Genomic DNA, 24476 nt, shown 5'->3' on the forward strand with positions numbered 1-24476 from the left:
CCAAAGCCTCTCCATTCTCTCACCCTCATCTCAAGTGTGCAGGTTGGATGAGAAGAGATCTAGAAATGGGTGGATAGGGTGAGCCACCCCCCCCCAGCATGGGGTAAGCAAAATCACTCTGCAGGATCTCTGTCTCCTTGAAAAGAGTGGTCTGTAACTGTGAGTCCTAATGCCCATGATGAGTGCATGCGAGCTGCAGGGGGTCATCCCTGCACTTGGTGTGCAGTGTTTGCCAGCTGAAGGAGCCCCTGAACTAGGTTTGCCATGTTGCTTTACCAGATTGTAGCAGAGGAGTTCACAAGAATGTTCCCCAGGTCTTGTCTGAGGTCCTACAAACAGGGCACTGTCTGATTTGGCCCAGTCCCTCCAGATCCATGCTTCTCAACCTTTCTAACGCTTTAATACAGTTCTTCATGGTGTGTTGACCCCAGCCATAAAATTATTTTTATTGCAAATCATAACTGTAATTTTGTTAACTGTTTGGAATTGTAATGTAGATATCTGATATGTAACTCCCCTGAAAGGGCCGTTCATCCCCCCAAAAAGGGTCACGATCCACAGGTTGAGAACCAGTGCTCCAGATGGCTGGAGGTCTGGTCATCAACAGTAAAATCTAGGCTTGTAGTAGTGGGAGGAGCTTTACAGGGGGGTTAAGACCTGAACAGTACTTTGGGAGGAGCCTCACAGGAGGGGTGGGACTTGAGCCCAAGCAGTGGGAGGGATCTTAGATTGGGTGGGCAGACAGACACGGAGTGAAGCTGAAGTGCTTCTGGCCAGCACTCTGAGGTGCCTAGCTGTCTGTGATGTTCCCTGTGAACCAGCTACTCAGCATCATACAACTGAAAAATTACCAAGGTGTCCGATTCAGTCTCTTCCTCACTGGTTGGGGAAAAAGAAGGTTGGAAGGGACCAGGGACTGTGTGAAGCTTGGGGAGCCAGGCTGGGCATCCAGGGCGTCAGCTGCATTCAGTGCTGCAGGCCATGTCTTCTAACCTTCTTCCTGAGTCCTATGGACACTGTGCTAGGCCTGAGACTCGTGGGCCTCGTTTCTCACGTTCTCTCTGAGGACACTGAGGAGGGGCCTGACACAGGACAGTCCGTGCCGACTTCATTGCTTTGCAGCTGTTGGTGTCACCCCAGGAAGATCATCTCTAATGTATTGCCCACAGAGTCACCTGCACTGGTGTAAGGAGCCGCCGCTTGGAAGCACAGGGCTGGCTCGGGGTGGGTGCTGGGAATGCATTATACAAGTAGCGTAAATGAAATGGAGTTTGTAATAGAGCAGTGTGAAGCCTGAGTAAGATTGCTTCGGGAAGTCTCAATTGATTCCCACTCCTTCCTACAATAGGTGTTGTAGAGCTTTTTCTCAGGAGGTTGAAATTACAGGAACGCGGGGGCTGCTGCTCTGGTACAAAGCGCTAAGGGCCTCCTCCTCTCCTGTCCCCTCCATCTGGGGGCTGGGCAGGAAGTAGTCAGAGACAGTGACTCAGGGAGGAAGGCTGGTGTGTGTGCGGTGCTGTCTACCCCACTCTCTAGAAGAAGGTAGGGAGCAGATGGGGCATGGGGAAACTCTCATCCCATCCCTCCGTACTGAGTAGCTATGCTAGCCTTCGGCCAGCCACAGAGAGCCGTAGGACACATTTACAGATGTAGTCACATGCCCGGCTGACAGGACGTGGAACCTGTTGGCTGTTGCTAGTGGGACTCTATAGAAGTTGGTGGCCCAGAAGGTGGCTCAGCACATGATGCCCTTAGCTCCATAGTTCAGGGAGAAGACTTAAAACTGTGGAAGGAAGGATTGCAGCCTTGAGGACAAGTTGCCAGATATTCAGCGAGGCTGCTGACTGTCCCCTCAGAGTATAGAGTATTTACTGTGGCCCACAAGCCCTGCTGTGTCCATGCCTGCAGAATGTGGTGGCTGATGGTCACCAACAGAAGTCAGTTTTTCCGCTCCCCATGCAGTGTCTGATAGGTGTCCATGAGCATGTGTTGACAGCTTCCCGCATTGTTGGAAGGGTTGAGCTTCCGGCTCCCCAGCTCTAGCCCACCCAGGAGGTACAACACATGGGACCAGACCAGGGACCTTGTTTAATCGGCTCTAATTGCCCTAAGTGAGTAGTGTGTTAATTCTAAATTAGCCTTATCTACTCATGAAAGAATCGAAGCAAGAAATGCGTTTGGTAACACTTTGTTAGCGCTTTGTTCAAGAGACTATATGGAAATTAATAGAATTGCATTTCGCTAAAATTATCCTCTCATTCCCTCATCATCAGTGGGACTGGCCTCACCCAATTAACCACATTTAATGAGCTTTGATGACTTTAAACACTTTTGTCTGCACCCCCTGTTCAAACAACCACTGGGGGCACAGTCTCTTGTTCCCTTCTTGCTTCTGCTAAGGGCGGGTGCAGGGCAGCTGACTCCCTCTGCCCTTCCTGGTCTCTCTGGATCATTTCTCATAGTCAGTGCCCTGTGGACAAAGGATTGGACACAGCAAGGCCTGATGGCCTCAGGTGCATCTTGTAGACTCCCTTGCATCCTCCCTGGCGTGTCTCACACCTAGAGCATCATTTGTTGTCAGGGATCTGGCAGATGGTGAGGCCGAGTCTTGCAAGGTCTTGCCCAGTGTCACAGCTGAATGTAGGCTGTCTGTTCTCAGACCCTCACCCTTTTCATCTTTCCTTGTCTCTGTCATTAGTGATGGCCTCATCTGTCAGACGAATCCAAATCCATGATCTCTGCTCGCTACCCTTGCTTCCTATCTTCCCACGCTGGGCCACACACTGCCTTCTCCTTTCCCTCAGGATCCCACCCCCCAACCCCCATGAGTGCTCATTGGGCAACATTGTGTGAGTTCCTGATGGGCCAGTGGTTTAGCAAGGAAGTTGGCCTCAGATGGATGCCATCCATGCAACTGTCTGCAGGTATGCAGCATGATTTTGAGACAGTGCATAACTTCATTAAGAAAAAGTTTCTTGTCAAGCGGATCATGGTAGTGCATGCTGTAATCCCAGACCTCAGAATGCTGAGGTAAGGAGGATTACTATGAGTTCAGGGCCAGCCTGGGCCACATCGCTCTTCTTTAAATGTATTGTTTGTAGATGAGGTCGGTGTGTCTGTGGACCCCTGTAGGACAAGAAGTGACCTCTGAGCCCACCTCACTGTTAGCTTCGCCTGGTTTTGAATTTCACTTTCATGGATTCCTGCACATGTAACTGGTTGGCTTCTTTTGTTCACAGTGACACTGCTGGACACAGTGGTTTTGTTCTGATCTCTGAGGGTGCTATGCCTCTTTCCCACCTCCTCATAGTGGGCATTTGGAGGTTTTCTACCCAGCAATGCTGCTGTAGAGTTTCTGGCCCAGGTTTGGACATAGGTTTCTTCCTGTTTGTGTACCCACAGTGCACTGCTCTTTTGGGGCTCCCCATGCTAATCCCTGGGCAGCTACAGCACTCAGCATGCGTTCACTTCCCACTGCTTCCTATGCTTCAGCCTCCTGCTTCCTTGGCTTCCCCAGTGTGGTGCCTGCATCCTTGGACTGTGAGCCACAAGAGACCCTCCTCCCTCAGCTGCTTCTGTACCATATCAGAAACAGGAAAGGGACGGAGGGAGTCTGTAGGGAGCCGCCATTCTAAGATGGCGCCGACTTCCTGACAGCTTTGCTGTAAACAACTCCATATTTGGCTGTGCTTGCTGGGCTGCGCGCCTCAATGCTTGCGCATGCGCGTATATGGTAATTTGGCCTTATGTCCTCAGCCTATCCCGTGGCTCCCCGTGCTTGCATTCTGGTGGGATCCAATCACAGACTGACCCGTTCGCTTGGTTCCCTATATAAGCAGCTGCCTTTTGGTTCTTGGGGCCCCTCACCTCCCGCTCTCCCTCAATCAAGAGGCGCTCCAATAAAGTGTGATCTGAGAAGAATCCTCGAATGGTGGTCCTTCTTCCTCGCTGGTCGAGGAGCTCGCCGCAGGAGTCACCACCACAACTTGGATACACTCTTTTCTCTGGCCGGTGGCCCTTCTCTAGGATAATAGATATTCCTTTGTGACTCTTCAGAAAATGGCATACAGCAGACCCTGTTTGACTTGATGATTCATAAAGTTCTTGATAAATTCTGGCCGTTAGCCTTTTGTTAAAGAAGTGATTGCAAATATACCCCCAGACACCCCCCCCCCCCCCCCCCCCCCCCCCGCCCAGTCTGGCATTTTTCACCCTTTCACTTAATTGAAATTCTTATTTTTACTGAGCTCTAATCTGCTTTCAGATTCCTCTGCGATTGTCATCTGGGCACGGGTGTCCTGCTTTGGAAGCTTTTGCTGCTGTCTGTGTCTTCAGTTAATGTTGTGCTTTTACCTGCCCTGTGAGTGACTTTTATGTCCCTGTGACAAGGTTCCTGGTCGAAGCAACTTAAAGGAGGGAGGATTTGTTGGGTTTGTGATTCAGTGGATACAGCCCCTCATGCTGAGGAGTGCATGACGGCTGTCGCTCACAGTGGTAGACAGAAAGCAGAGCATGGGACAGAACCAGTAGTGGATATCACCCTCATATCTGCTCCTCCTCCTCCCCCGCTCCCCCAGCAACCCTCTTCTGCTAGGGAGGCCACGGTCCTAAAAGTTCCACACCTTCTGAAGACAGTGCCATCAGCCAGAGACTGAGTGCTGTTTCTTCAGTCTGAGTTGGAGGCCTAGGAAGGTGGAGTCAGGTGTTAACAAAAGGTGGCAGAAGCATCAGCTGCAGCAGCAGAGTAGATCCACTCACCAACAAGAGGCAGAGGGGAGCAGGCAAAAAGCAATAGCCTTTCTCTGAGACTCCTTGTGTTGGGGTGTGGTAATTACTTTTCTGTTGTTTTGGCTTTTGATTGCAGAGGGAAATAGTCTGTCGTGGGGGAGGGGGAAGTCAAGGAGTGGTGGCAGGAGTAGGAAGTTGATTGGTCCCAGTTTCATCCACACCCAGGAAGCAAAGAGCAAGCACAGGAAGTAGGGTGACATACTTCCTCCAGCAAGGCTACACCTTCTAAAGGTTCCATAACCTCCACAAACACTGTTCAAGTCCATAAGCCAATGGGAGATGTTTCTCTTTCAAACCACCACACTGAGCCACTGCTCACAGGCACCATTCACTGGGGTGGTGGTGGAGAGGGGGTCTTCCCACTTAGTTATCCTTCCAGGGAATATCCTGTAGGCCTGAAATCATGTTGATTGCAGATCCTGCCAAGCTGACAGTCGTTGACAGAGATGAATCGTCACAGTTCCTTTCACTGAATGTTACGTCTAACCAGTTGTGCTGCAGTGTGGGAATTTTAAGTGAATACTTGAAATTTTTTCTTTGCCTGCAGTAGTGGGGACTGATTTTTTTTTCCTTTGAAATACTTGAAAAATTTTTTTCTTTGCCTGCAGTAGTGGGGACTGAACCCGGGGACTGAACCTGGGGCCTTGCTCAGCAGGCATTGTACCAGTGAGCTGCAGCCCCAGACCTCTTAGAGTGTTTCAATCTGAGACAAAGTCTCATTAACTCACCCGGGATGGCCTCCCACTTGCCCTGCCACCCAGGGAGCTCTTGACCCCTGGCTCCTTCCTCTGTGTGGAAGGAGGCTCTGTTTATCCTTGATGATCTTGCTCGAGCCCAGCGGCACGGCTAAGCGTACTCAGTTTACTAATCCTTTGTAGATTAAGTCGGATTACCTGTTCACAGTTGTGGCGTGTGCTGGCAATCCATGTCACCTTCTTTCCCAGCCTTTAATTTTGAGGTTCTTTTCTTGCTTTGCTCCACTTCTGAGAAGCTCAGCAGCGCTGCTTTGAACAGAGGTTAGTGGCAGAGTGCCCCTCCCTGCCGGTCTCAACTAAGCCGGCAGTACATAGCTCTTAGAGTTCACACGTCCACGGAGGAAAGCCAGCCCGTCAGCAGGCTCTCTAGACTTCATGTGCTAGCAGGCTCTTTTACAATTCTCTTTGAACATTTGCTTTATTTTATTTTATTCATTCTTTGTATGCATGTGGGGGGGTGTGGGGTGTGCGGTGTATGCATACCACTCAGCATTCATGTGGAGGTCAGAAGACAACTTCTGTGAGTTGGATCTCTCTTTCCACCATGGGATCTAGGGTGGAAGTCAGGTCATCAGCTTGCAAAGCAAGCACTTTTACCCGCTGGGCCATCTCGTCGACCCTAAGAGGTTTTTTTCTTGTATTGTTTCCATGGTGAGTAGGTATCAATTTTAAGCAAATGTTTTTTCTGCAAATATTGAGTTTGTATGACTTCTATTTATTCTGTTAAGGTGGATTAACTTTCTGACTTTTCAAATGTGGAGCCCGACCCATGGCCCTGGATGAAGCTCTTCTCACTTATGGGTTCTGCATTGCAGTTCAGCCATGCAGCTGAGGTTCTTTCTGGAGGAACGGTGACTGGCGAGTCTGGCCTTTAGGTTCCCATCAGGTTTTGTGCTGTGGATTTTCTGGAATAGTCTGTAAGATTGGTGCTTACTTCTTCCTTAATGGTCTGGTGGACTACACCAATGTGTAAGTTATTGGGTAGCCTGTAAGTTTCAGCCATCTGCTTACCTCTTCCCACCCCATCCCTGGAGTCACAGATTCAGATTCACATGGCCGTGTAAATTTAAGTGGATGCTGGGGATCTGAGCTCTGTCTTGAGTGACAGACCCTTTGCCTACTGAGCCATCTCTCTAGCCTAAGCTTAAATTATTCTTTGTGTGTGTGCATGCTCGTGTGTGTGTGTGTGTGTGTGTGTGTGTGTGTGTATGAGAGAGAGACAGACAGAGACAGAGACAGAGAGAGAGACAGAGAAGGAGAGAAAGAGAGTGAGTCTGTTCATTCGTCCTGGTACGCATGCATGTGTGTGCATGTAGAGGCTAGAGGGTATCTTCTTGACTTGTTCTACACCTTTACAAAGAGATGTTTTTCACATATGTATATATGCATGTGTTTCTGTATGTATACATCACATGTATTCAGATTCTGGCAGAGCTTAGGAGAGGGTGTCAGATCCCCTGGAATTGGAATTATGGCTGTCCAACAAAGGTGCTGGGGACTGAACTCGGATCTTCAGCAAGAGCTACCAGTGCTCATAGCCATTGACCTGTCTCTTCAGCTTCCACCTGCGTTTTCAGATGGAGTCCCGCACCAACCCAGCTTTCTGCATGAGTGCTTGGGATCCTAACTCGGGTCCTTCTGCTTGTGCACCAAGTATGTTACTGACTGAGCCCCCTCCACATCTGCATTTACATTTTTAAAAAAACTTTTGTGTATGAGCGTTTTCCATGCATGTATATCTGTGTACCCAGGGCCGAGAGAAGAACCTGGAACCAGAGTTACATATGGTTGTGAGCCTCCATGTGGTGCTGGGCATCGAACCCAGGTTCTCTGCCCAAACAGCCAGTGCTCTTACCCTCTAAGCCACCTTAGCAGCCTTCCTCCCCCAGTGCTGCTGGTACTCTTCTCACTCTTGCTTGCTAATCCTCATTTCTTTATCAATAGACAATTAAGCATTTATTAAGTTTTAAAGGTTTTATTTTCTATTATGTGATTATCTCTGTGGATATGTACATATGAGTGCGGGTATGTACATATGAGTGTGGGTATGTACATATGAGTGCAGGTGCCTGTAGAGGTCAGAGAGGTGTCAGATCCCCCTGGAGCTGTAGTTGCAGAGGTGTGAGCCACCCGACGTTGCCGCTAAGCCATACTTGGGTCCCGTGCATAGCAGTATGTGCTCTTAACTGCTGGGTCTCTTGCCAGCCCTAGGGCGTATTAATTTTATTAGTCATTTGAATGAACCAGCTTTTGGCTTTATTAATTCTCTATAACATTTATTCTGTTTGACTCGTTTGCTTTTCTTATTACTCCCTCCTTTCTGTGGTGTTAATTCGTGTTTGAATTTGAGCTGTGTGTGTAGCTGGTTGATTCTTATTCTTCTCTTTGGATGTCTGCTCTTAAGGCTGTAATTTAGTTGCATGCTGTGTGCTTGATATATTGTATTTTCCTCATTGTGTTAAGCAGCTTTCCATCACGATAGCAGGTTGCCAAGATCATCCTTATGAAGAAAAAAATGCTCATTTGGCCACTCGGTGCTGGACTCGATATGGCTTTGCACTGTGGCCAGGTCACAAATCCTGGCCAATCATGTAGTGAGGCCAAGTCATGCTCCTCCAGGCCCTGAAGCCAAGAGATGGCAAGGAAGAGCCTGGCATCCCACAGTCTCCTTCAAGGTCACGCCCCCAGGCACCTCACTTCCTTTTACTTGGCCCCGCCTCCTAAAGGTCCAGCTAGCCCTGAGTAGCACTGCAGGATGGGCACCAAGCCTTCAATACATGAATCCTTGAGGACACTTGTGATTCAAACCCTGAAACTTTGCAATTTGGAATAGTTATCTATTTTGTGTGTGTGTGTGTGTGTGTGTGTGTGTGTGTGTGTGTGTGTGTGTGTGTTTAATTTGACCATAGGTTGTTCATAAGTAGATTTCTTAATTTAAAACCATTTGCTAAGTTTTTAATCTCTTGAATTATTTAATTCTAATATAATTTTCTTGTTCCCAAACTATGCTTTGAATGATATCAGTCTTTTAAAATTTATCAAGATACATGGCTAGGGATGGTGGCACATGCTTATCGTCCCCGCACTCTGGAGATGAAGCAGGAGGATTATTTTGAGTTTGAGGCTTGCCTGGGCCACAGTGTGAGACTCTGTGTAAATCAAACTTTATGAAGATCTGCTTCATGGGCTCACGTTAGATCTCATGTGTGTTTGTGAAGCATCTTAGCATGTGTCATGGACCTGCGGCGGCTGGATGTCGTCACTGAAGAGGTCTGTGACAGTGGCAAGTTGATCTGCTGAGCTTCTCTGTCCCCAGTGAAGCTTCCTGTGGTTTGGTGGTTTGTGGACTACTGTTAGCTTTGTCAGTGAGCATCCTGTGTCCTTAGATGCTGTTCTAGGAGGCGCACGCTGATGGAAAAGTGGAGTCTTCCCTTTCTGCCCATGGACTCATCTTCGCCTGTGGATTCTTCCAGTGATTGGTTCTGTAGAGGCCATCAGCTTCCAATTTTATAGCTGCACCCTTTGCTCTTACAATTTCCATTTGAAACTTCATTATTTAGTTATAAACATTTCTCATATAAGTGAAGTTTAGGGTTAGTGGTTTTTATTTAGCTAGATAATGTTTTTATAAGTTGAAATATTTAGTTTAGTTTTCCTTTATGTAATGAGCAATCTATTTCTCTGTGAGTGAATCAGAGAGAAACCAAGTCTTACACATGAAAGGTAAGTGTTCTACCAATGAGCCACACCCCAGCCCCTCACTGGGGGATTCTAGGCAGGGGCTCTACCACTGAGCCACACTCCAGCCCCTCACTGGGGGATTCTAGGCAGTGCTCTACCACTGAGTCACACCCCAGCCCCTCACTGGGGGATTCTAGGCAGGTGCTCTACCACTGAGCCACACCCCAGCCCCTCACTGGGGGATTCTAGGCAGGTGCTCTACCACTGAGCCACACCCCAGCCCCTCACTGGGGGATTCTAGGCAGGGGCTCTACCACTGAGCCACACCCCAGCCCCTCACTGGGGGATTCTAGGCAGGGGCTCTACCACTATAGCCATACTCCAGCCCCTCTACTGCTGAGCAAGGCTATCTGTCCCTTGCTGGGGATTCTGGGCAGGGGCTTTATGGTGGAGCTGTGTTCTCAGCTTAACACATTTGCATTTAGATTATCAATCCTGCCATCGCTTTTTGTTTGTGCTCCCCCCTCTTTTGTACTTTGTCATGGAATAAACTTTCCCTTCTGTTTCCTTTCTCCTCATTATCTTGGTCACCTGGTGTGCTTTTATGTGGTTCTTCTTAGTGGCTCCACTGCTGATAAGAAGATAGGCTGTTATTATCAAAATCCAGTAAAAATTAGTACATCCCTCTCTTCCCTAGGCCACCTGAGCTGTTTGCTTCTGCTCTGTTCCTTAGCCATAGGCTCACGGATGTTGACATGATATGAAGATGAACATATACTGATACACATGTCAAGCGTGTTTACACTCGCTCAGAGATTCAGGAAGTCACGGCTTTGTAAGAAAGGACACATGGCTCAGGCTGGTCTTGAACTTCCTTGGTAGCCAAGGCTAACCTTGGACTTCTTCTGGTCCTCTGCTTCTGCTTCCTGAGTTGAGATTAGAGCTGTGCAGCACAGGACTGTAGTGCTGTTTATATACACATTTATCAGTGTTTGGACTTCAAAGTTGTACCTACTCTCTTGCTTTACTGTGGCCCGTTCGTTACAGTCAGTGAACCAGCATCTATAACTTAGTTTCATGGCTGTGCCGAGCAGCAGAAAGGGTGTACTTTGGTTTCAGTCCATTATGGTGGGGCAGGAAGGCATGGGGTGGGAACAGCCTATGGCTGTGGCAGCTGGAGTATAAGGCCAATTGCTCACATGTGGATGGAGCCCAGCCCAGGTGATGATACGGTCAGTCCTCTCTGGAAACACCTGATTGGCACACCCAAAGCTGTGCCTCAGCAATGCCCAGGCACCCCTCTCCCACCCCTCCTTTTCCTTCTTCCATGGTTTATTATTAATTTAGAAATTATGTGTATGCATGTATCTTTTGCAGGGAGGGTATGTGCATGTGAGTGCATGTGCCTGCAGAGGTTAGAGGTGTTGGAAATCCTGGAGCTAGAGTTACAGGCAGTTTTGAGCTGCCAGATGTGGTTGCTGGGAATGGAACTCAGGCCCTCTGTAAGAGCAGCACATGCTCTAACCACTGAGGCATCTCCCCAGCCCCTTGAGGCCTTCATTAATGTATTTAAGTTGATAATTGAAATTAACCACCACTGTTTTATTATTAAAAGTACATAGCTTACATTAACATTTATTCTTGTGCTGTATAATCCTCTCCTCCTCCTAAAGATGGGGAATGTCTGCTGAGTTGTGCAAGCTAGGCTCAAGGAATCTTCCTGCGTCAGCCCCCAGCGGAGCTGGGACTCCAGGTGCATGTCACAGTTCCTGATAGTAGGGCACATTGCACAGCTGTCCTTACAGCACCAGGTAGGACACTGCTTTTGTCTGCTGAAGGTTTGTAGTGACCTGGCCTCCTCCCTTGTGGAATCATCTAGTAGGATCCATGGAGTGGGACCTCGTGGGTCTGTTGCTTCACATTCATGGTTAGTTCAGTTCCTTTTACAGAAACAGGCTGTCCCGTCACACTGAACTCCTGTCAGGAGTCACCCCCAAAGCAGTGACAGCACAGACCCCCTCCAAGAGGTTTCCGAGGAAAGCAGCAGAGTGTGGAACCGGCTACAGTGACCCACAAGTTGAGGGAAGTGACATCAGGGCCTTTTTGTGACAGTGAGGCCTCTAGAAAGAAGTCTGGGTGTCGTGTTTAGGGTGCTAACAATTCAGCTGAGAGCCATGGGTGTTTCTGTGTGTTTCAGTCAAGAAACTAAACACCTTTATCAGTATGTGGCCTGGCAGGGCACTGGATTGGGTTCTGGGATGTCTAGCTGGCCTGGTCACAGCACTACTGTGCTCTGTGCCCCACATTTGGGATCAAGTAAGAGCAGGCACTGGGGGTTGTTCCTCCCCCATTGAGTTTTGGTAGCTGGATCCATACAGGCACTACCTACCCTGTCCTACCTCTTGTGAACACCAGCTGCACCTGCTTCCTGCGCTAGTGCTGAGTGTTCTCGTGGGTGTGGCTCTTTTTTGGTGTGTGTGTGTGTGTGTGTGTGTGTGTGTGTGTGTGTGTATCATGTGTGTGTGACTGCACACATAAAGGGGCTAGCGACGGTCTCAGGCATCAGTCCTCACCTTTCTGCTTTGTGTAAGGCAGATCTCCTTTCAGTGCTTCATACTCCAGGCTGCTGGTCCATGAACGCCTGGGAGTCTCCCTCTTCCCCTCCCGGCTTGTCACTGGGGTGACGTACAATGTCGGGCTTTACATGGGTTCCGGGGATTTGAAGTCAGGTCTTTTACACTTGCGCAGCAGATGCTTTGCCTCTTGAGCCAGCTCCCCAGCCCTCAAAAACTTCCCACATTTTTCCTCCTGGATCGTTTCAATGATCCGACCTTCATTTTGCTTTCCCTGGTTCCTGTATGGATTTTCACTGATCTCTGTTGTAGTTTGTTCTTTCCTTCTGCTTGCTTTGGGCCGTTTGCATGGTTCTCTCCTGGAAGCCTGGGTGATTTTAGACCTTTGTAAAGCAGTTTCCCTCCTAGGCCAGCATGTGCTCTGTTCCACAACTTGCAGTACAGTACATTGTCTTCTTGGTGTGCAAACCATGGTTGCGTTTCTCTTGAGTCGTTCCTTTGGCTGTACATTAATTACAAGTCGTTTGTTAATTTCTGTGCATTTGGGGACCTCCATCCCCGGCTCTTTTGTAACCAATGTTCAGTTTAATTCAGTGGCAAAAATTCTTCTTTTCTCCATTTCCTGCAATGTCATTTCTGGCCCCAGAGTGCTGCTTTGCAAGTGTTCCCTGTTATCTTGGGTACAGCATGGGTTCTGCTGCTGGGGATGACACACTCTGTCACTGTCAGGCCAGATGATTGATGGCACAGTTTGAGTCAGTGGAGTCCTTACTGATTTTCTGCCTGTTTCAGATAGAGAAGTGTTGAAGTCTGACATGTACCAGGGGTTCATCTGTCTCTCTCTGCAGTTTGATCTGTTTGTGTTGTGTGTGTCCTGCCAATCCGGTGTCAGTGAGTCTGTGTGGAGGGCGGGCATGTCTTCCCGTCACAGTGACCCCTTCATCACTGTGTAGAGCCGGGCTCCTTTCTGGTGCTTTTTTCCTGGTCCATTTGACTTGCAGAAAGCTCCTCCAGCTTTTTAAAAAAACATGTCTGTCTGTCTGTCTGTCTGTCTGTCTGTCTGTGTCTATGTATTTTCACATGAGTTGCAGGTACCTTGGAGGCCAGAAGAGGGTGTTGATTCCTCTAGAACCGGAATTGCAAGGGTTGTGAGGATGTCCATTGTGGGTGCTGGGAACCAAACTCAGGTCCTCTGTAAGAACAGGAAGTTCTTTTAACCACTGAGCCGCCTCTTTAGCCCAGTGGTTCTCAACCTTCCCAATGCTACAACCCTTTAATACAGTTCCTCGTGTTGTGGTGACACCCCAACCATACAATTATTTTTGATGCTACTTCATAACTGTAATTTTGCTACTGTTATGAATCATAATGTAAATATCTGTGTTTTCCAGTGGTCTTAGGCGACCCCTGTGAAAGGGCCATCCAACCCTACAAAGGGGTTATGACCTACACGTTGAGAACTGCTGCTGTAGTCCCCCCTGCTCTTTTGATTGGAGTTAGCATGGTATATCTTTCTCCATTTACCTTTAATAGATGTGTCTTTTTGTTCAAAGACCACTTCTTGTAGACAGCATATAATTAGGTCTTGTTTTTTTAATGTTCTCTGACAGTGTCTTCCAAAGTGGCCTGCTTAGATTAATTGGTGTGCTTAGATCATCCACATTTAAAATGATTGTTGACATGGTTTGCTTTATACCCCATGTTTGTCCCCATTTTGTGCTTGGTCACTGCTCTTTGTTTCCTTTCTCTTTATCTTCTCCACTTCATCTGCCTTGTTTGGTTTTAATTGCACATTTCTTATCGTTCAGGTCCTCCCCCTCCCCTTCTTTGGCAGCACATGAATTAGGTGGCTTTTTTCTCCCCCTGTACTGCCTTGGACCCAGAGCCTTAAATATGCTAGACAAATGCTCTACCTCTTATCCACACCCAGCCCCTCACTGGGGGATTCTAGGCAGGTGCTCTACCACTGAGCCACACCCCAGCCCCTCACTGGGGCATTCTAGGCAGGTGCTCTACCACTGACCACACCCCAGCCCCTCACTGGGGGATTCTAGGCAGGGGCTCTACCACTGAGCCACACCCCAGCCCCTCACTGGGGGATTCTAGGCAGGAGCTCTACCACTGAGCCACACCCCAGCCCCTCACTGGGGCATTCTAGGCAGGTGCTCTACCACTGAGCCACACCCCAGCCCCTCACTGGGGAAACTAGACAGGCACTCCAGCCCCTCACTGGGAGGTGGGATTCTAGACAGGCATTATACTTTGGAGCCATACCTCTGCTGTTCAGTCCACTTCTTAACATTTTATTTTAAGACAAGATCTTACTAAGTTTCCAGGCTGGCCATGACCTTACTCTGTAGATCAGGCTGATTTTGAACTTGATGTCTTTCTCCTTTAGTCTCCAGAGTAATGGGGATGACAGGCCTGCATCAGTAGGTGTGGCTAGTTTTGTTTTAATGGTTGTCTAAATGTTGGTCATAGACATTTAGGAATATGTTGTCTAGGGTTGACAGCACTGACTCACTTTACAGGTGAAGGAATGATCTCAAGCTCTCTGAACCATCCTAAACCCCCACACAGGGCCACCATAGTCATGTAATATGCTGGTGTTAAAGGTTTCCTTTTATTATATTTAGGTGTGTGTGTGTGTGTGTGTGTGTGTGTGTGTGTGTGTGTGTGTGTATGGGTGCTGTGGGTGCCTGGGGAGGGTGTGTGTGTGTGTGTGTGTGTGTGTGTGTGTGTGTGTGTGTGTGTGTGTGTGTGTGTGTGTATGGGTGCTGTGGGTGCCTGGGGAGGCCAGAAAGGGGCATCAGATTCCCTGGCTCTGGAGTTATAAATGGTTGTGGCTGCCCACTCTAGGTTCTGGGAGTTGAGTTTGGCTCCTGGAGGAGCAAGCATCCATGCTCTTGACTGTTAAGACATCTCTGCAGCCTCTGGGAGATGAATGAAGGCCAAGGAGAGTCAGCAAATTTGTCTCGTGCTCACTCTTCCTTCTTGTCCTTGTTCTATGAAGGACCGACTTCCCTTTGCAGTACTGAGGCTCTGGGGAGCCCTGTAGGTCAGGCCTGATACTGGCATAAAGTCCCAAGTCACTCTCCCTGGTCCCAGGTGTTTTGCCAGGCACCTGGTAGGTAGTGCTTTTCAAAGTCTAGTGCTCAGATATTCTCCACACTTGTGTGCTTCCTGACAGGAAGCTGTTGTTCTTGTAGCTTTCTGTTTGTTTATTCAGTGTGTGTTCATGTGTGCACTTGTAGACGCATGGTAGTTAGAGAGCCATGTTTGGAAGTCAGTTCTCTCCTGAACCTTGGTGATGCAGGGTCTCTGGTGTGGTTTCTTCAGTACTTGGTCTCAGGCTGGCTGTCCTTGGGCTCCCCTGTGACTCCCCCTTTTCTGCCTCCCATCTCCCATCACTGAAACATGTGGCACCACCTCCAATGGTTTTTGCCTGGGTTCTAGGGAGTTGCATTCCAGCTATTGCACAGGGGCACCCTGCTGGCTCTGTCCTTATATCATTATGCTTCTCTTAGGATCTTCTTTTTTTATTTTATTTTTTTTAAGATTTATTCATTTATTATGTATACAGTGTTCTGTACATCTGCACACCAGATGAGGGCACCAGAGCATTCCAGATGGTTGTGAGCCACCATGTGGTTGCTGGGAATTGAACTCAGGACCTCTGGAAGAACAGTTAGTGCTCTTAACCTCTGAGCCATCTCTCCAACCCTGTTCTTAGGATCTTATTTAACCTCTGCTTGCTGGAAAGATGTTTTGTTTTTTAACTTCACAAATGTTTTAGATATTGTTCATAATCTTTCCAAGTTTGGTTCTCAGGATAACCATGTTTTGTTCTCTGAAGTAGCGCTGAATGATTCTTCATAAGGAATTTGTGTTCTGTGTTGTAGCACTTGTTAGTTTTATTTTAACTGTTAGAGTTAAAAACAGAACAGTTAAATTTTTTGACTGACTTTGAAGTTTGAGAGTACCTCACCACTCTTCACTGTTTTGACACAGAATTTCTTACCATTTTGGAGTGCTCCACGCAGGCTAGGCTAGCCGCGAGATTCGGATCTGTGGATTGACTCAGATCCTCATGTTTGTGTGGAAAGTGCCATACCAACTGTACCTCAGGTTGGAGATTTCCACATTGGTCTTCGGTTTCCGTGTCCAACCCCCGGCTGTCAACTTGATTTGTCACTGATGGACGTTGACCTCTGCCATTGTATTAGGGATGGCTGGCACTGCCCTCTTTCTCATCAACACATTGTGTGGTTCTGGTGACTTGAGCCTTAGAATGACACCCAGCTCTAGTGAGGTCTTAGCCTTCAGTTGTGCCTTGCTGGGTGTAGCCGGGGCTCCTGCTCTCCCTGGCTGCCTTCATCATTGTACCATTTATTTCTGGAAATACTCTGCAGTGGACGCTTGCTTTTCTTACACGGTATGAGCTCCGTCTTTTAATCAGCATGTTTTCTTTGTCTCCAGTGTGGATTCTTCCCATTTGAATTTCTGAGTTCCTATTTAGTACTTTATCTGCACCATTTAAAAATGTCATAGTTACAGTTTCCTTCCCTTGTTTGGAATTCATTGGTTTTCCCTCAGATCCTCCCCATCTCCCTGCATAGTCTCTGTGTCTCGACCCTACTCCTGCTGACCACGATGTGGTCTGGGCAGTGTAGTGGCTGCCTTAACTGGAGAACTGAGGGCCCAGCAGCTGCTCAGGAGTCCACAGGACTGGGTGTCTCACAGTCTCCGCCTGGCCCTGAAGGCCGAGGGGATTCCTGGAGAGTCACTGCTCTTTGGTCCACGTGGGAAGCTGAGGATGCTGGCTTCTGATATCAGTGAAGTAGTGCGGCAGCCACAGGGTGGATAAACTTGCCAGCAAGGCACAAAGGCAAGCTGGCAGAGAGCCGAGCTTTCTTCTGGGACCTCCTTTTATCTGGGCTGCTGCCGGAAGGGCAGGCGTTTCCACTTAAAATCACCTCAGACAAGTCCCCCACAGTCTAGCAGCCGTTTGTCCTTCAGTTCATTCCGGATCAAGTCATGTTGCCAACAAGATTAACCATCCCGTACCGTAGAGGCAACCTCCCTAGCTTAGTGCAGGTTCTCCCCTGAAGTCTGATTTAAGACTCTGAGTGGATCTACAGTGTCACTCACCAGTTTACACAGTGATGAGACGAGTGTCGGGGAGGATGGCTGCTCCCATACCCTCTCGCCAGCCTTTGATTTACCCCAGGAAGTTACTGATGAGGGAACTGACTCTGTCCTCTCTGTAGGACCCATGCCTTCTGCTGGTGTATCCATCTGGGCATGGTATGTGATTTCAGACTATTATGTCTGGCTCCAGGGTTTTACATGTTGGCTTGTGGTCGCAGACTCTCAGTAATAGACTTTTGTGGGTTTTCCCATCTACCCAGCATCAGGGTGGCATGCATGTTCCAGTCATCCTGTGTGGTGGTAGGTCTTGTTAGACGTTTGTCACTGTGGAGAGGGCCTCTTCCATCCAGGGCCCTCATCTGGGTGCCCAGCTGATCCTGCACTGTGATCCCTGCTTCCTTCCTGCTTGAGACCTGCTATATCCCAGACCGTGGTGGGCTGTGGCTTACAGGGAGGTATCTCTTCGGAGCCAGGTTCACTCCATACTACTCCCATCAGACATGGGCGTTATTGGTTGATTACTTGACACAGTTACTTACTACTGATGTGGGCCATGGTTAGTCTGGAATCTGTGGACAGTGGAGCCCTTGGAATTTGAGAGGCCAGTTCCATGGTTGGGAGTGAGCAGCCACCTCTCACAGAGATGGGTGGAGGTGGCATTGTATTGGTATGGGCAGCTGAGGCTTGTCCTCCTTCAGACTGGATGCACCATGGAAGGGCCTTTCTTCTCTTAGGACCCTGCAAGCAGGCTTTTCTCATGCTTGCAGTTCTAGAGTGTTCCAGAAGGAAACAGCGAGACAGAGATGACCCAGAAAACCCTGATAGGACTATACATGGTCTAGGCATTCCTGTCCCCTGTGAACCTGTGTTTGGGACTTGGGTCTGGCCAGGCATGCCTCCGCTGACCCCAAGCACTGAAGGGCAACTCTGGCTGATCAGAAGCTCCTGTGGGTCATGAGGGCATTGCAGGCATCTTCACCCTCCTGGGGTCATGCCCCTCCAGTGTGACATGGTGTCCTGTGTCCTCTTCCTTTCTAGAACCTCTTTCCACTAGTGGGGATGTGCAAGGCATGTGCTAGGGTTGACTCTAGAGACAGAACTATTCCTGTGCACATTTCTGTGCTCCTGACCTATTGGGATTCCCTTGGAATGAGATGCAGAGAGGGGCCTGGGTCCTCTAGAGAAAGGACTTTGAAGACTCTTTTGTGAGATAAGGCTTCAGGTGCCTACCAGGCACTGGTTCCATTGTGGAGGCCCCGCGCCTGCAGCCACTGCTGACTCACATTGGCGTGACCAGTCGGTGAATGGCTCTGAGAGGGAGAAGTGACGGGGAGAGTGAGCAGGGCTGGGATTCCCAGACTTGGGTAGACTTCGGCAACTCGTGGTGCTGGCAGGGAATCGGGAGAGCTCTCCAGTCATGATTTATCTTTTCATAAGGAAGCCTTGTGGAGTGACTAAGAGCTGGGTAGAGGAGCTCAGACAAGGAGCAAGGCCGTGGGGGCAGTGGAAGGACCACAGGAGATGCCCACGGAGAGTGTCCCTGCCTAGATGCCCTCTGAGGCTTTTCAGATAGAACTGCAGTGAGTGGGTGGCCCAGTGAGTCAGCCCTGGCAGGGGAGGCTGGGAGGGGAGCTGAGAGGAGGGGAGGAGAGGGGAGGGGAAGGGAGGAGAGAAGAAAGAGGAGAGGGAAAGAGACATGGCTGCACTGAGAAGAGGTTCTTCCCCCAGCCGCTCTGCGGGGCGAGGGGCCTCTGGGTCTAAGGGAACTCCTGTGCCAGCACACAGGTGCCTCCACCCAGTCCCCCTTTAGTGAGGGGGGAGTGACAAGGGTTGCCTCCGGCCATTTATTATCTGTCCAACACCAGGCTCTCCAACGGCCTGAGATGGGCTTCAGAGCAGTATGTACACTGGCCTCATGTGTCACTCATGTCCAGTCCAAGCAGGGGTGTTTGACCCAGAGAAAGCAGCCATGACAAGAGAGAATAGAGGATGGCAGTGATCCATACACTGGTGAAGAGCTGTCCCTGGAGGGTGGGCTGTGAATAATCTGAACAAGAATGTCCCCGGAAGCTCACGTATTTGAACATTTGGTCTCCACTTGGTGGCACTGTTTGGGAAGGTTGTGGAACTTGAGGGGGTGGAGCCTTGCTGAGGAGCGTGGCACTAGGGGTGGGCTTTGAGAGTGTGGAGCTTTGCTCCACTCCTAGTTTGTGCTCTTTTTGGTGTTTGCAGTTAAAGATGCGATCACTCAATTTCCTGCTCCCCACACCCACCCCATTATGGACTTTCTTTCTGGAACCTTCAGCCAAAACAAATCCTTTCTTCCAGAGTTGCTTTTGGGTGTGGTGTTCCATTGCAGCAACAGAAAGAAACTGATGTGTGCTCTTCATGTCTTGCTCTCTGGCAAGGCCCTCTGGGAACTGCCCCCTCTGCCCTCTGCCTGGGATATGCTTCTTTGCCTGCACCCAGCACAGCCTGCGTGCTCTGTGACTGCCTGCCGTCTGTCTTCAGCACTCTGCCCACTGGCCTGTTCTTGCATCCTCTGCCCCAAGGCCCAGTGGGCTGTGCGGTTATGACCTCTGTGGGCGTAAGTGGGGCCCTCTGCATGCCAGTGCCGGGTTAGTGAGCACGCCGGGTGGATGGAAGATGAGTGGCAAGGCTTCCACTGACACGGTGGCAGGCACAGCGCTCTCTCGGGGCATCCGGTGTCTGCCCAGGAGTTGGGTGCCTGTTCCTGTACCGCATGTTGGTTGTTGCTTGTCCTGTGATGATCGTCTGTGGACCCTCCTGGCCTGGCTGTCTGAGCTCATCCTAAATGTTGTCAGGGGGGTGGGGGTGGGGGGAGTCATTGTCAAGAGGCTCAGGTACCAGAAGGCAGTGACTTGGAGTTCCTAGGTCTTGAGACAAGTGACTCTGCCCTTTTGTGCCCCAGTTCCCCTTCTGGAAAACCACTGTGAAGCCCTGGCCTTGGAATTCTTTACTAGTTTTTCCGTGCAGCGCTTTCCAGGTTGATGCATTCACTGTGGAGGAGGGAGGAGGCTCAGGTGGGATGTGGGTGGAGTCTGGGCCTGTGACTCAGGAAGCTCACTCCTGAGAGACCTCGCTCAAGAGCCCTCCCCAGGGCTACAGAAGCAGGAAGCCTTTGCTAGGGAGAGGAGACTCTTCTGTGGAGCTGCCCACAAGCTGTGCAGTGAGCTCTAGGGATGTAGCTTTGTGGGGTTATCAGCATGCTTGAGTGAGCTTTTTGGTGATACAGCTGCCACCTATTACCCACGCTTCTCTAAGTGAACCCACTAAACTTAGGGTCCACCACTCTAGACATGGAAGAAGTCCTTTCTTTGGGTCTGTTGTTGCTCTTTCTGGCTAGGAGTGAGTTGGAAATGGTCTTGTAACATAGCTTTAGTTATCCCCACCCCACCCCACCCCATGTGTGTGTGTGTGTGTGTGTGTGTGTGTCTGTGTCTGTGTCTGTGTCTGTCTGTCTGTCTGTCTGTCTCTGTCTCTCATTCTCTCTGTATGTGTGTCTGTCTGTCTGTCTCTGTTTCTCACTCTCTCACTGTGTGTGTGTGTCTGTCTGTCTGTCTGTCTCTGTCTCTCACTCTCTCACTGTATGTGTGTGTGTGTGTGTGTCTCTGTCTCTCACTCTCTCACTGTGTGTCTGTCTGTCTGTCTGTCTCTGTCTCTCACTCTCTCACTGTATGTGTGTGTGTGTGTGTGTGTCTGTCTGTCTCTGTCTCTCACTCTCTCACTGTATGTGTGTGTGTGTCTGTCTGTCTGTCTGTCTGTCTGTCTCTGTCTCTCACTCTCTCACTGTGTGTGTGTGTGTGTGTGTGTGTGTGTGTGTGTGTGTGTGTGTGTGTATACATGCCCTGTAGGTCAGGCGACAACTTGCAGGACTCAGCTCCTTCCTTTCACCATGTGGCTCTTAGGAATCAAATTCACATCCTCGGGTTTGGCAGTGACCCACTGAGCTATCTTGCCAGCCCCCACAGTCTCTCACCCTGGGAGTCCTTCTGTTTCTGCCTCACCAGTGCTAACAGAACAAGCATGTGCCATCACACCTGGCCTTCCACATGGATTCTGGGAACCGAACTCAGGTCCTCACGCTTGCACAGCACACACTTGACCCACAGAGCCATCCTCCCAGCCCCTCTACCACTGCATGATACCGCCAGGTATTTTACTACAGTTTGTCATGTGGGCCGTGTGACAGCTAGGCTAGCCACCGGCCTCTCCTGACCCAGAGAGGCACCAGCCAGAAGGCTCACTGTCCCTCTGACTGTCTCAGGTGGTTCTGAGGTCTCCATCCTCAGCTGATGACTTCCGTGGTGAGACTGTCTGCTAGCACTCTCTCCTTGCCATTAATTACGTGGTGAGCAAATCTGATTGCTTTCAAACAGGATTGTTCTGTACCTGAGGAGAAGCAATCAGTGGAAAATACCATTTTGTTTGGTACTTGGTGAGCAGGTCTTTAGGGCTCTGTAGGCATCACCCAGGCGCTGGTTTGTGCTGCGATGAATCACCTGTGCCCCTTCAAGTGCAGCCAACGCGAGAGCGCCATTGCTCGTTAAAGAGCCGTTACCCGGTCAGACCACACAGCACCCGCACTGTGACGGCTGTCCCCTGAAAAAACACAAACAGCACACTTCTCCACTTCTGCTTTTCTTCTGCGCCAGCCTGGAGACACTGGAAGAGAGAAACCCAGCGAAAGGTGGCAGCGGGGAGATTTACCGATCAATAAAAGAGACAATTACAGTTTGTTGATGAAAGGAAATCCCCCGCCCGGCCTCTTGTGGCATCCACACTCTGCTAATGATAACTTGGGTAACCAGCTCAAGACGATAAAAGTCAATGGGAAGATATAGGATTTCAATAAAGTTATGGCACTTCATAAACCTTCCCACGGAAACAGATCACCCCCAGACCTGTGACCAGTTCCAGCTGGATTTGGAACTTTAATTTCTCACTTATTGGATTTTTTGGCATTCACTAATTATAGATTTTGTGCTGAGGTGATAACCGTGTCCCCAGCCTAGGAGGGAAGAGAGCCCAGACAAGGCTTTGGAGGCCCATGGGCCGAGGGCAGAATGTTCTTAAGCATTAGGGGCTTAAGGATAGGCAGTGTTGGTGCTGAGGGTGGCTGAGTCTGTATGACACAGTCAGGGTCTCAGCCTCGTGGGAAACTCCTTGGTGGCCGCCAGTGCTGTTCCTGTTACCTACGTGGTCTAAATAAGCTGGTCCATGTGAGCTCTCCTGGTGTGGACAGACAGTGCAGATCCCATGGGAAGGAGCCACTGGCCAGGGTTGTGCTGGGCCACTCTGACCTTTTCCAGGTGCATGGTTTGGGAAGGGGGTGTGCTGGAGCACCTAAGAGCCAGGGTCCTGCCCATCATACTGAGACAGCATTTGCCAATGGTAATAAAAATCCTGTTGTTTTCATGAGCACCAGTTGTCTGCAGGACAGCTCACTGGACACTTTGTCCACAGTGGTATTGATCCACATAGCTGCCCTTGTGACCATTTTCTTCTGATGGAGGATTTAAAACTTGGGGTGACTAGATAGCTGGCAGCAGATCAGAGCTGGGGTTGGAAGCTGCTGCTTGCAGTAGGAAGCACTCCTTCCTGGGCTGGGCTGTCCTCAAGCATCCTCATTGCTGGCTGCACGAATGGGCAAGGCTCAAGCAGCAGAAGGGCCAAGCGCATCAGCAGGGATGTCTCAGGTTCCAGTTGGAAGCACAGAGGTGGGCTTGCCCAGACCTGCAGGATGAAGAGGCTCATCACATTCCCCAAGGCAATGTTCACAGGAGGTTGGTGAGGCTGGGTCTGGCACACCTGGACTTCTGGAGGAAGGATTTGTCACTTCTTCATGTGCACTCTGTTGAACTCTTAGAAGGCGACATCAGGGTAGGGGGAGTCCCCAGCCTGCACCTGGGATTTGAGGGCTGGGCCTCCTCTACCTATGAGTGATATTTGTGTCCGGAGAAGCCAAGTGGCCCTGTAGGTTTGGGGCCATACTTAAGAACCTGAGTCATGGGGAAAGAGGGCGCAGTAAGCAGCCTGGGGAGGCCAGGCTCCCCAACAGTGCTGTACCCCATTTGTGGCCCTCAGAGCAGCCTGGCTCCCCCAGACAGGGTAGGTCGCATGTCGATGGGCTTCCTTGCTGGCAGGGTGGAGGGGGTTCCTCTTCAGCCCCTGTGCAGGTCTCCCCAGCATTCTAGGGAGTCTGGATCCCAGTCTTGGCAGGTGTCACCACTGTTGGCTTTCTGATTCAGGCTGTCAACCTTAGGATCTCTAGTGTGTACAGACCAGCCAAGAATTAGCCACTTCCCCAGCTCTCACTCCCACTCTGTTCTGAGCGGGAAGGTAGGAGTGCTCAGCATGGCTGGACAGACTGGCGGTCTCATGTGTCTGTGAGTTCTCTGTGGAGGTGAGGTGCTTCCTGAGACCACAGCGGTTTCTGGAGCCCCAGTGTCTCAGGGCACTTAGTGCATTAGGACAGAGCTATGGGTTTGAGTCTGCTCAGATAGGGTTGGTGCTCACTCACCAGGCTTTTGTTCTTGTTCTGAGTGTCGCTAATCAGAAGTCACATCAAGTCGGTGTCCACCTGGCATGGTTGGGGTGAGTACTGTTGGCAGGGTTGGCTCTATCGATCACTGGCCCAGTGAAACTGAGTCTAGAAATCTGCATACTTGGGTCTCGGTTGTGGACTCTTTGGAGGTGTGCACCACTGGCAGATGGAAGCAAGCCACAGTCCTGAGCTTTTTGAATACCATATGCAGGAACGCTGAGGCTCCCACCTCGGATTCCCCCAAGCCACCGATACACTGTCCCCACCTGACCTGACCTGACCATCTGTGTCCTCAGGAGCGAGACGGCATGCGTGCCATCCTGGGATCCTACGACAGTGAGATGACCCAGGCCGAGTTCTCAGCCCAGCTGACACAGCGCATGTGGGAGGCCGAGGACATGGTTCAGAAGGTGCATGCCCACAGCTCGGAGATGGAGGTAGGTGGGCACCATGGGTGAGTGGGGACTATGTGGGGGTGGGGGGTGCAGCCATGGTGGTTAGTTTGATACCTGCCCTCCTTTACTTCTTATGTGGTACTTGGTGGTCAGAGGACTCCAGGCAACCCCAGGCATCAGAGGTGGGTGTCAAGGGGATTTAGGGTGAGGCAAGGCCTCTGCCAGCCCGAGTTGTTGCCAGGTGCCTTGAGGACGATCTGTACCCTGTAGCCATGTGGTCCCTGTGGCAGCCTGCTTCCTCTTGCTGCATGTTCCTGTGGTGTTCCTGTCTAGGGGATGGTGCAGTGTCTTCCAAGCAGTCTGTGACTTCTTGTCTCTCCCTGTCACCTCCCACGCTATCATGAGTCCTCTGAAGTCTCTTCTGCTTCAGTGAGGGCAGAGAGAATGTCCCCTTTTGAGGAAGAGAGTAACCCTTTGGCCCCATAGGCTGCTAGGCACTGGGAACCAGTGAGGACCTCATCGGACCTCTCCTTTCTGGCTGGCCTGTGCCAGTGCCGGACTCCTA

At 50.1% G+C, this 24476-nt stretch overlaps 1 protein-coding gene across 1 annotated transcript in view; it reads left to right on the forward strand.

Moving 5' to 3' along the window:
* Positions 1-24476, forward strand: part of Mad1l1 (mitotic arrest deficient 1 like 1) — a 288272-nt gene that overhangs the window by 147048 nt on the left and 116748 nt on the right. Inside the window, exon 12 of the mRNA XM_036172339.1 lies at positions 23813-23953. Within this exon, the coding sequence (XP_036028232.1) occupies positions 23813-23953 (141 nt within the window). The remainder of the gene's footprint in view (positions 1-23812; positions 23954-24476) is intronic.

Source organism: Onychomys torridus, chromosome 22 (assembly GCF_903995425.1).
Source record: "Onychomys torridus chromosome 22, mOncTor1.1, whole genome shotgun sequence".
NCBI lineage: Eukaryota > Metazoa > Chordata > Mammalia > Rodentia > Cricetidae > Onychomys > Onychomys torridus.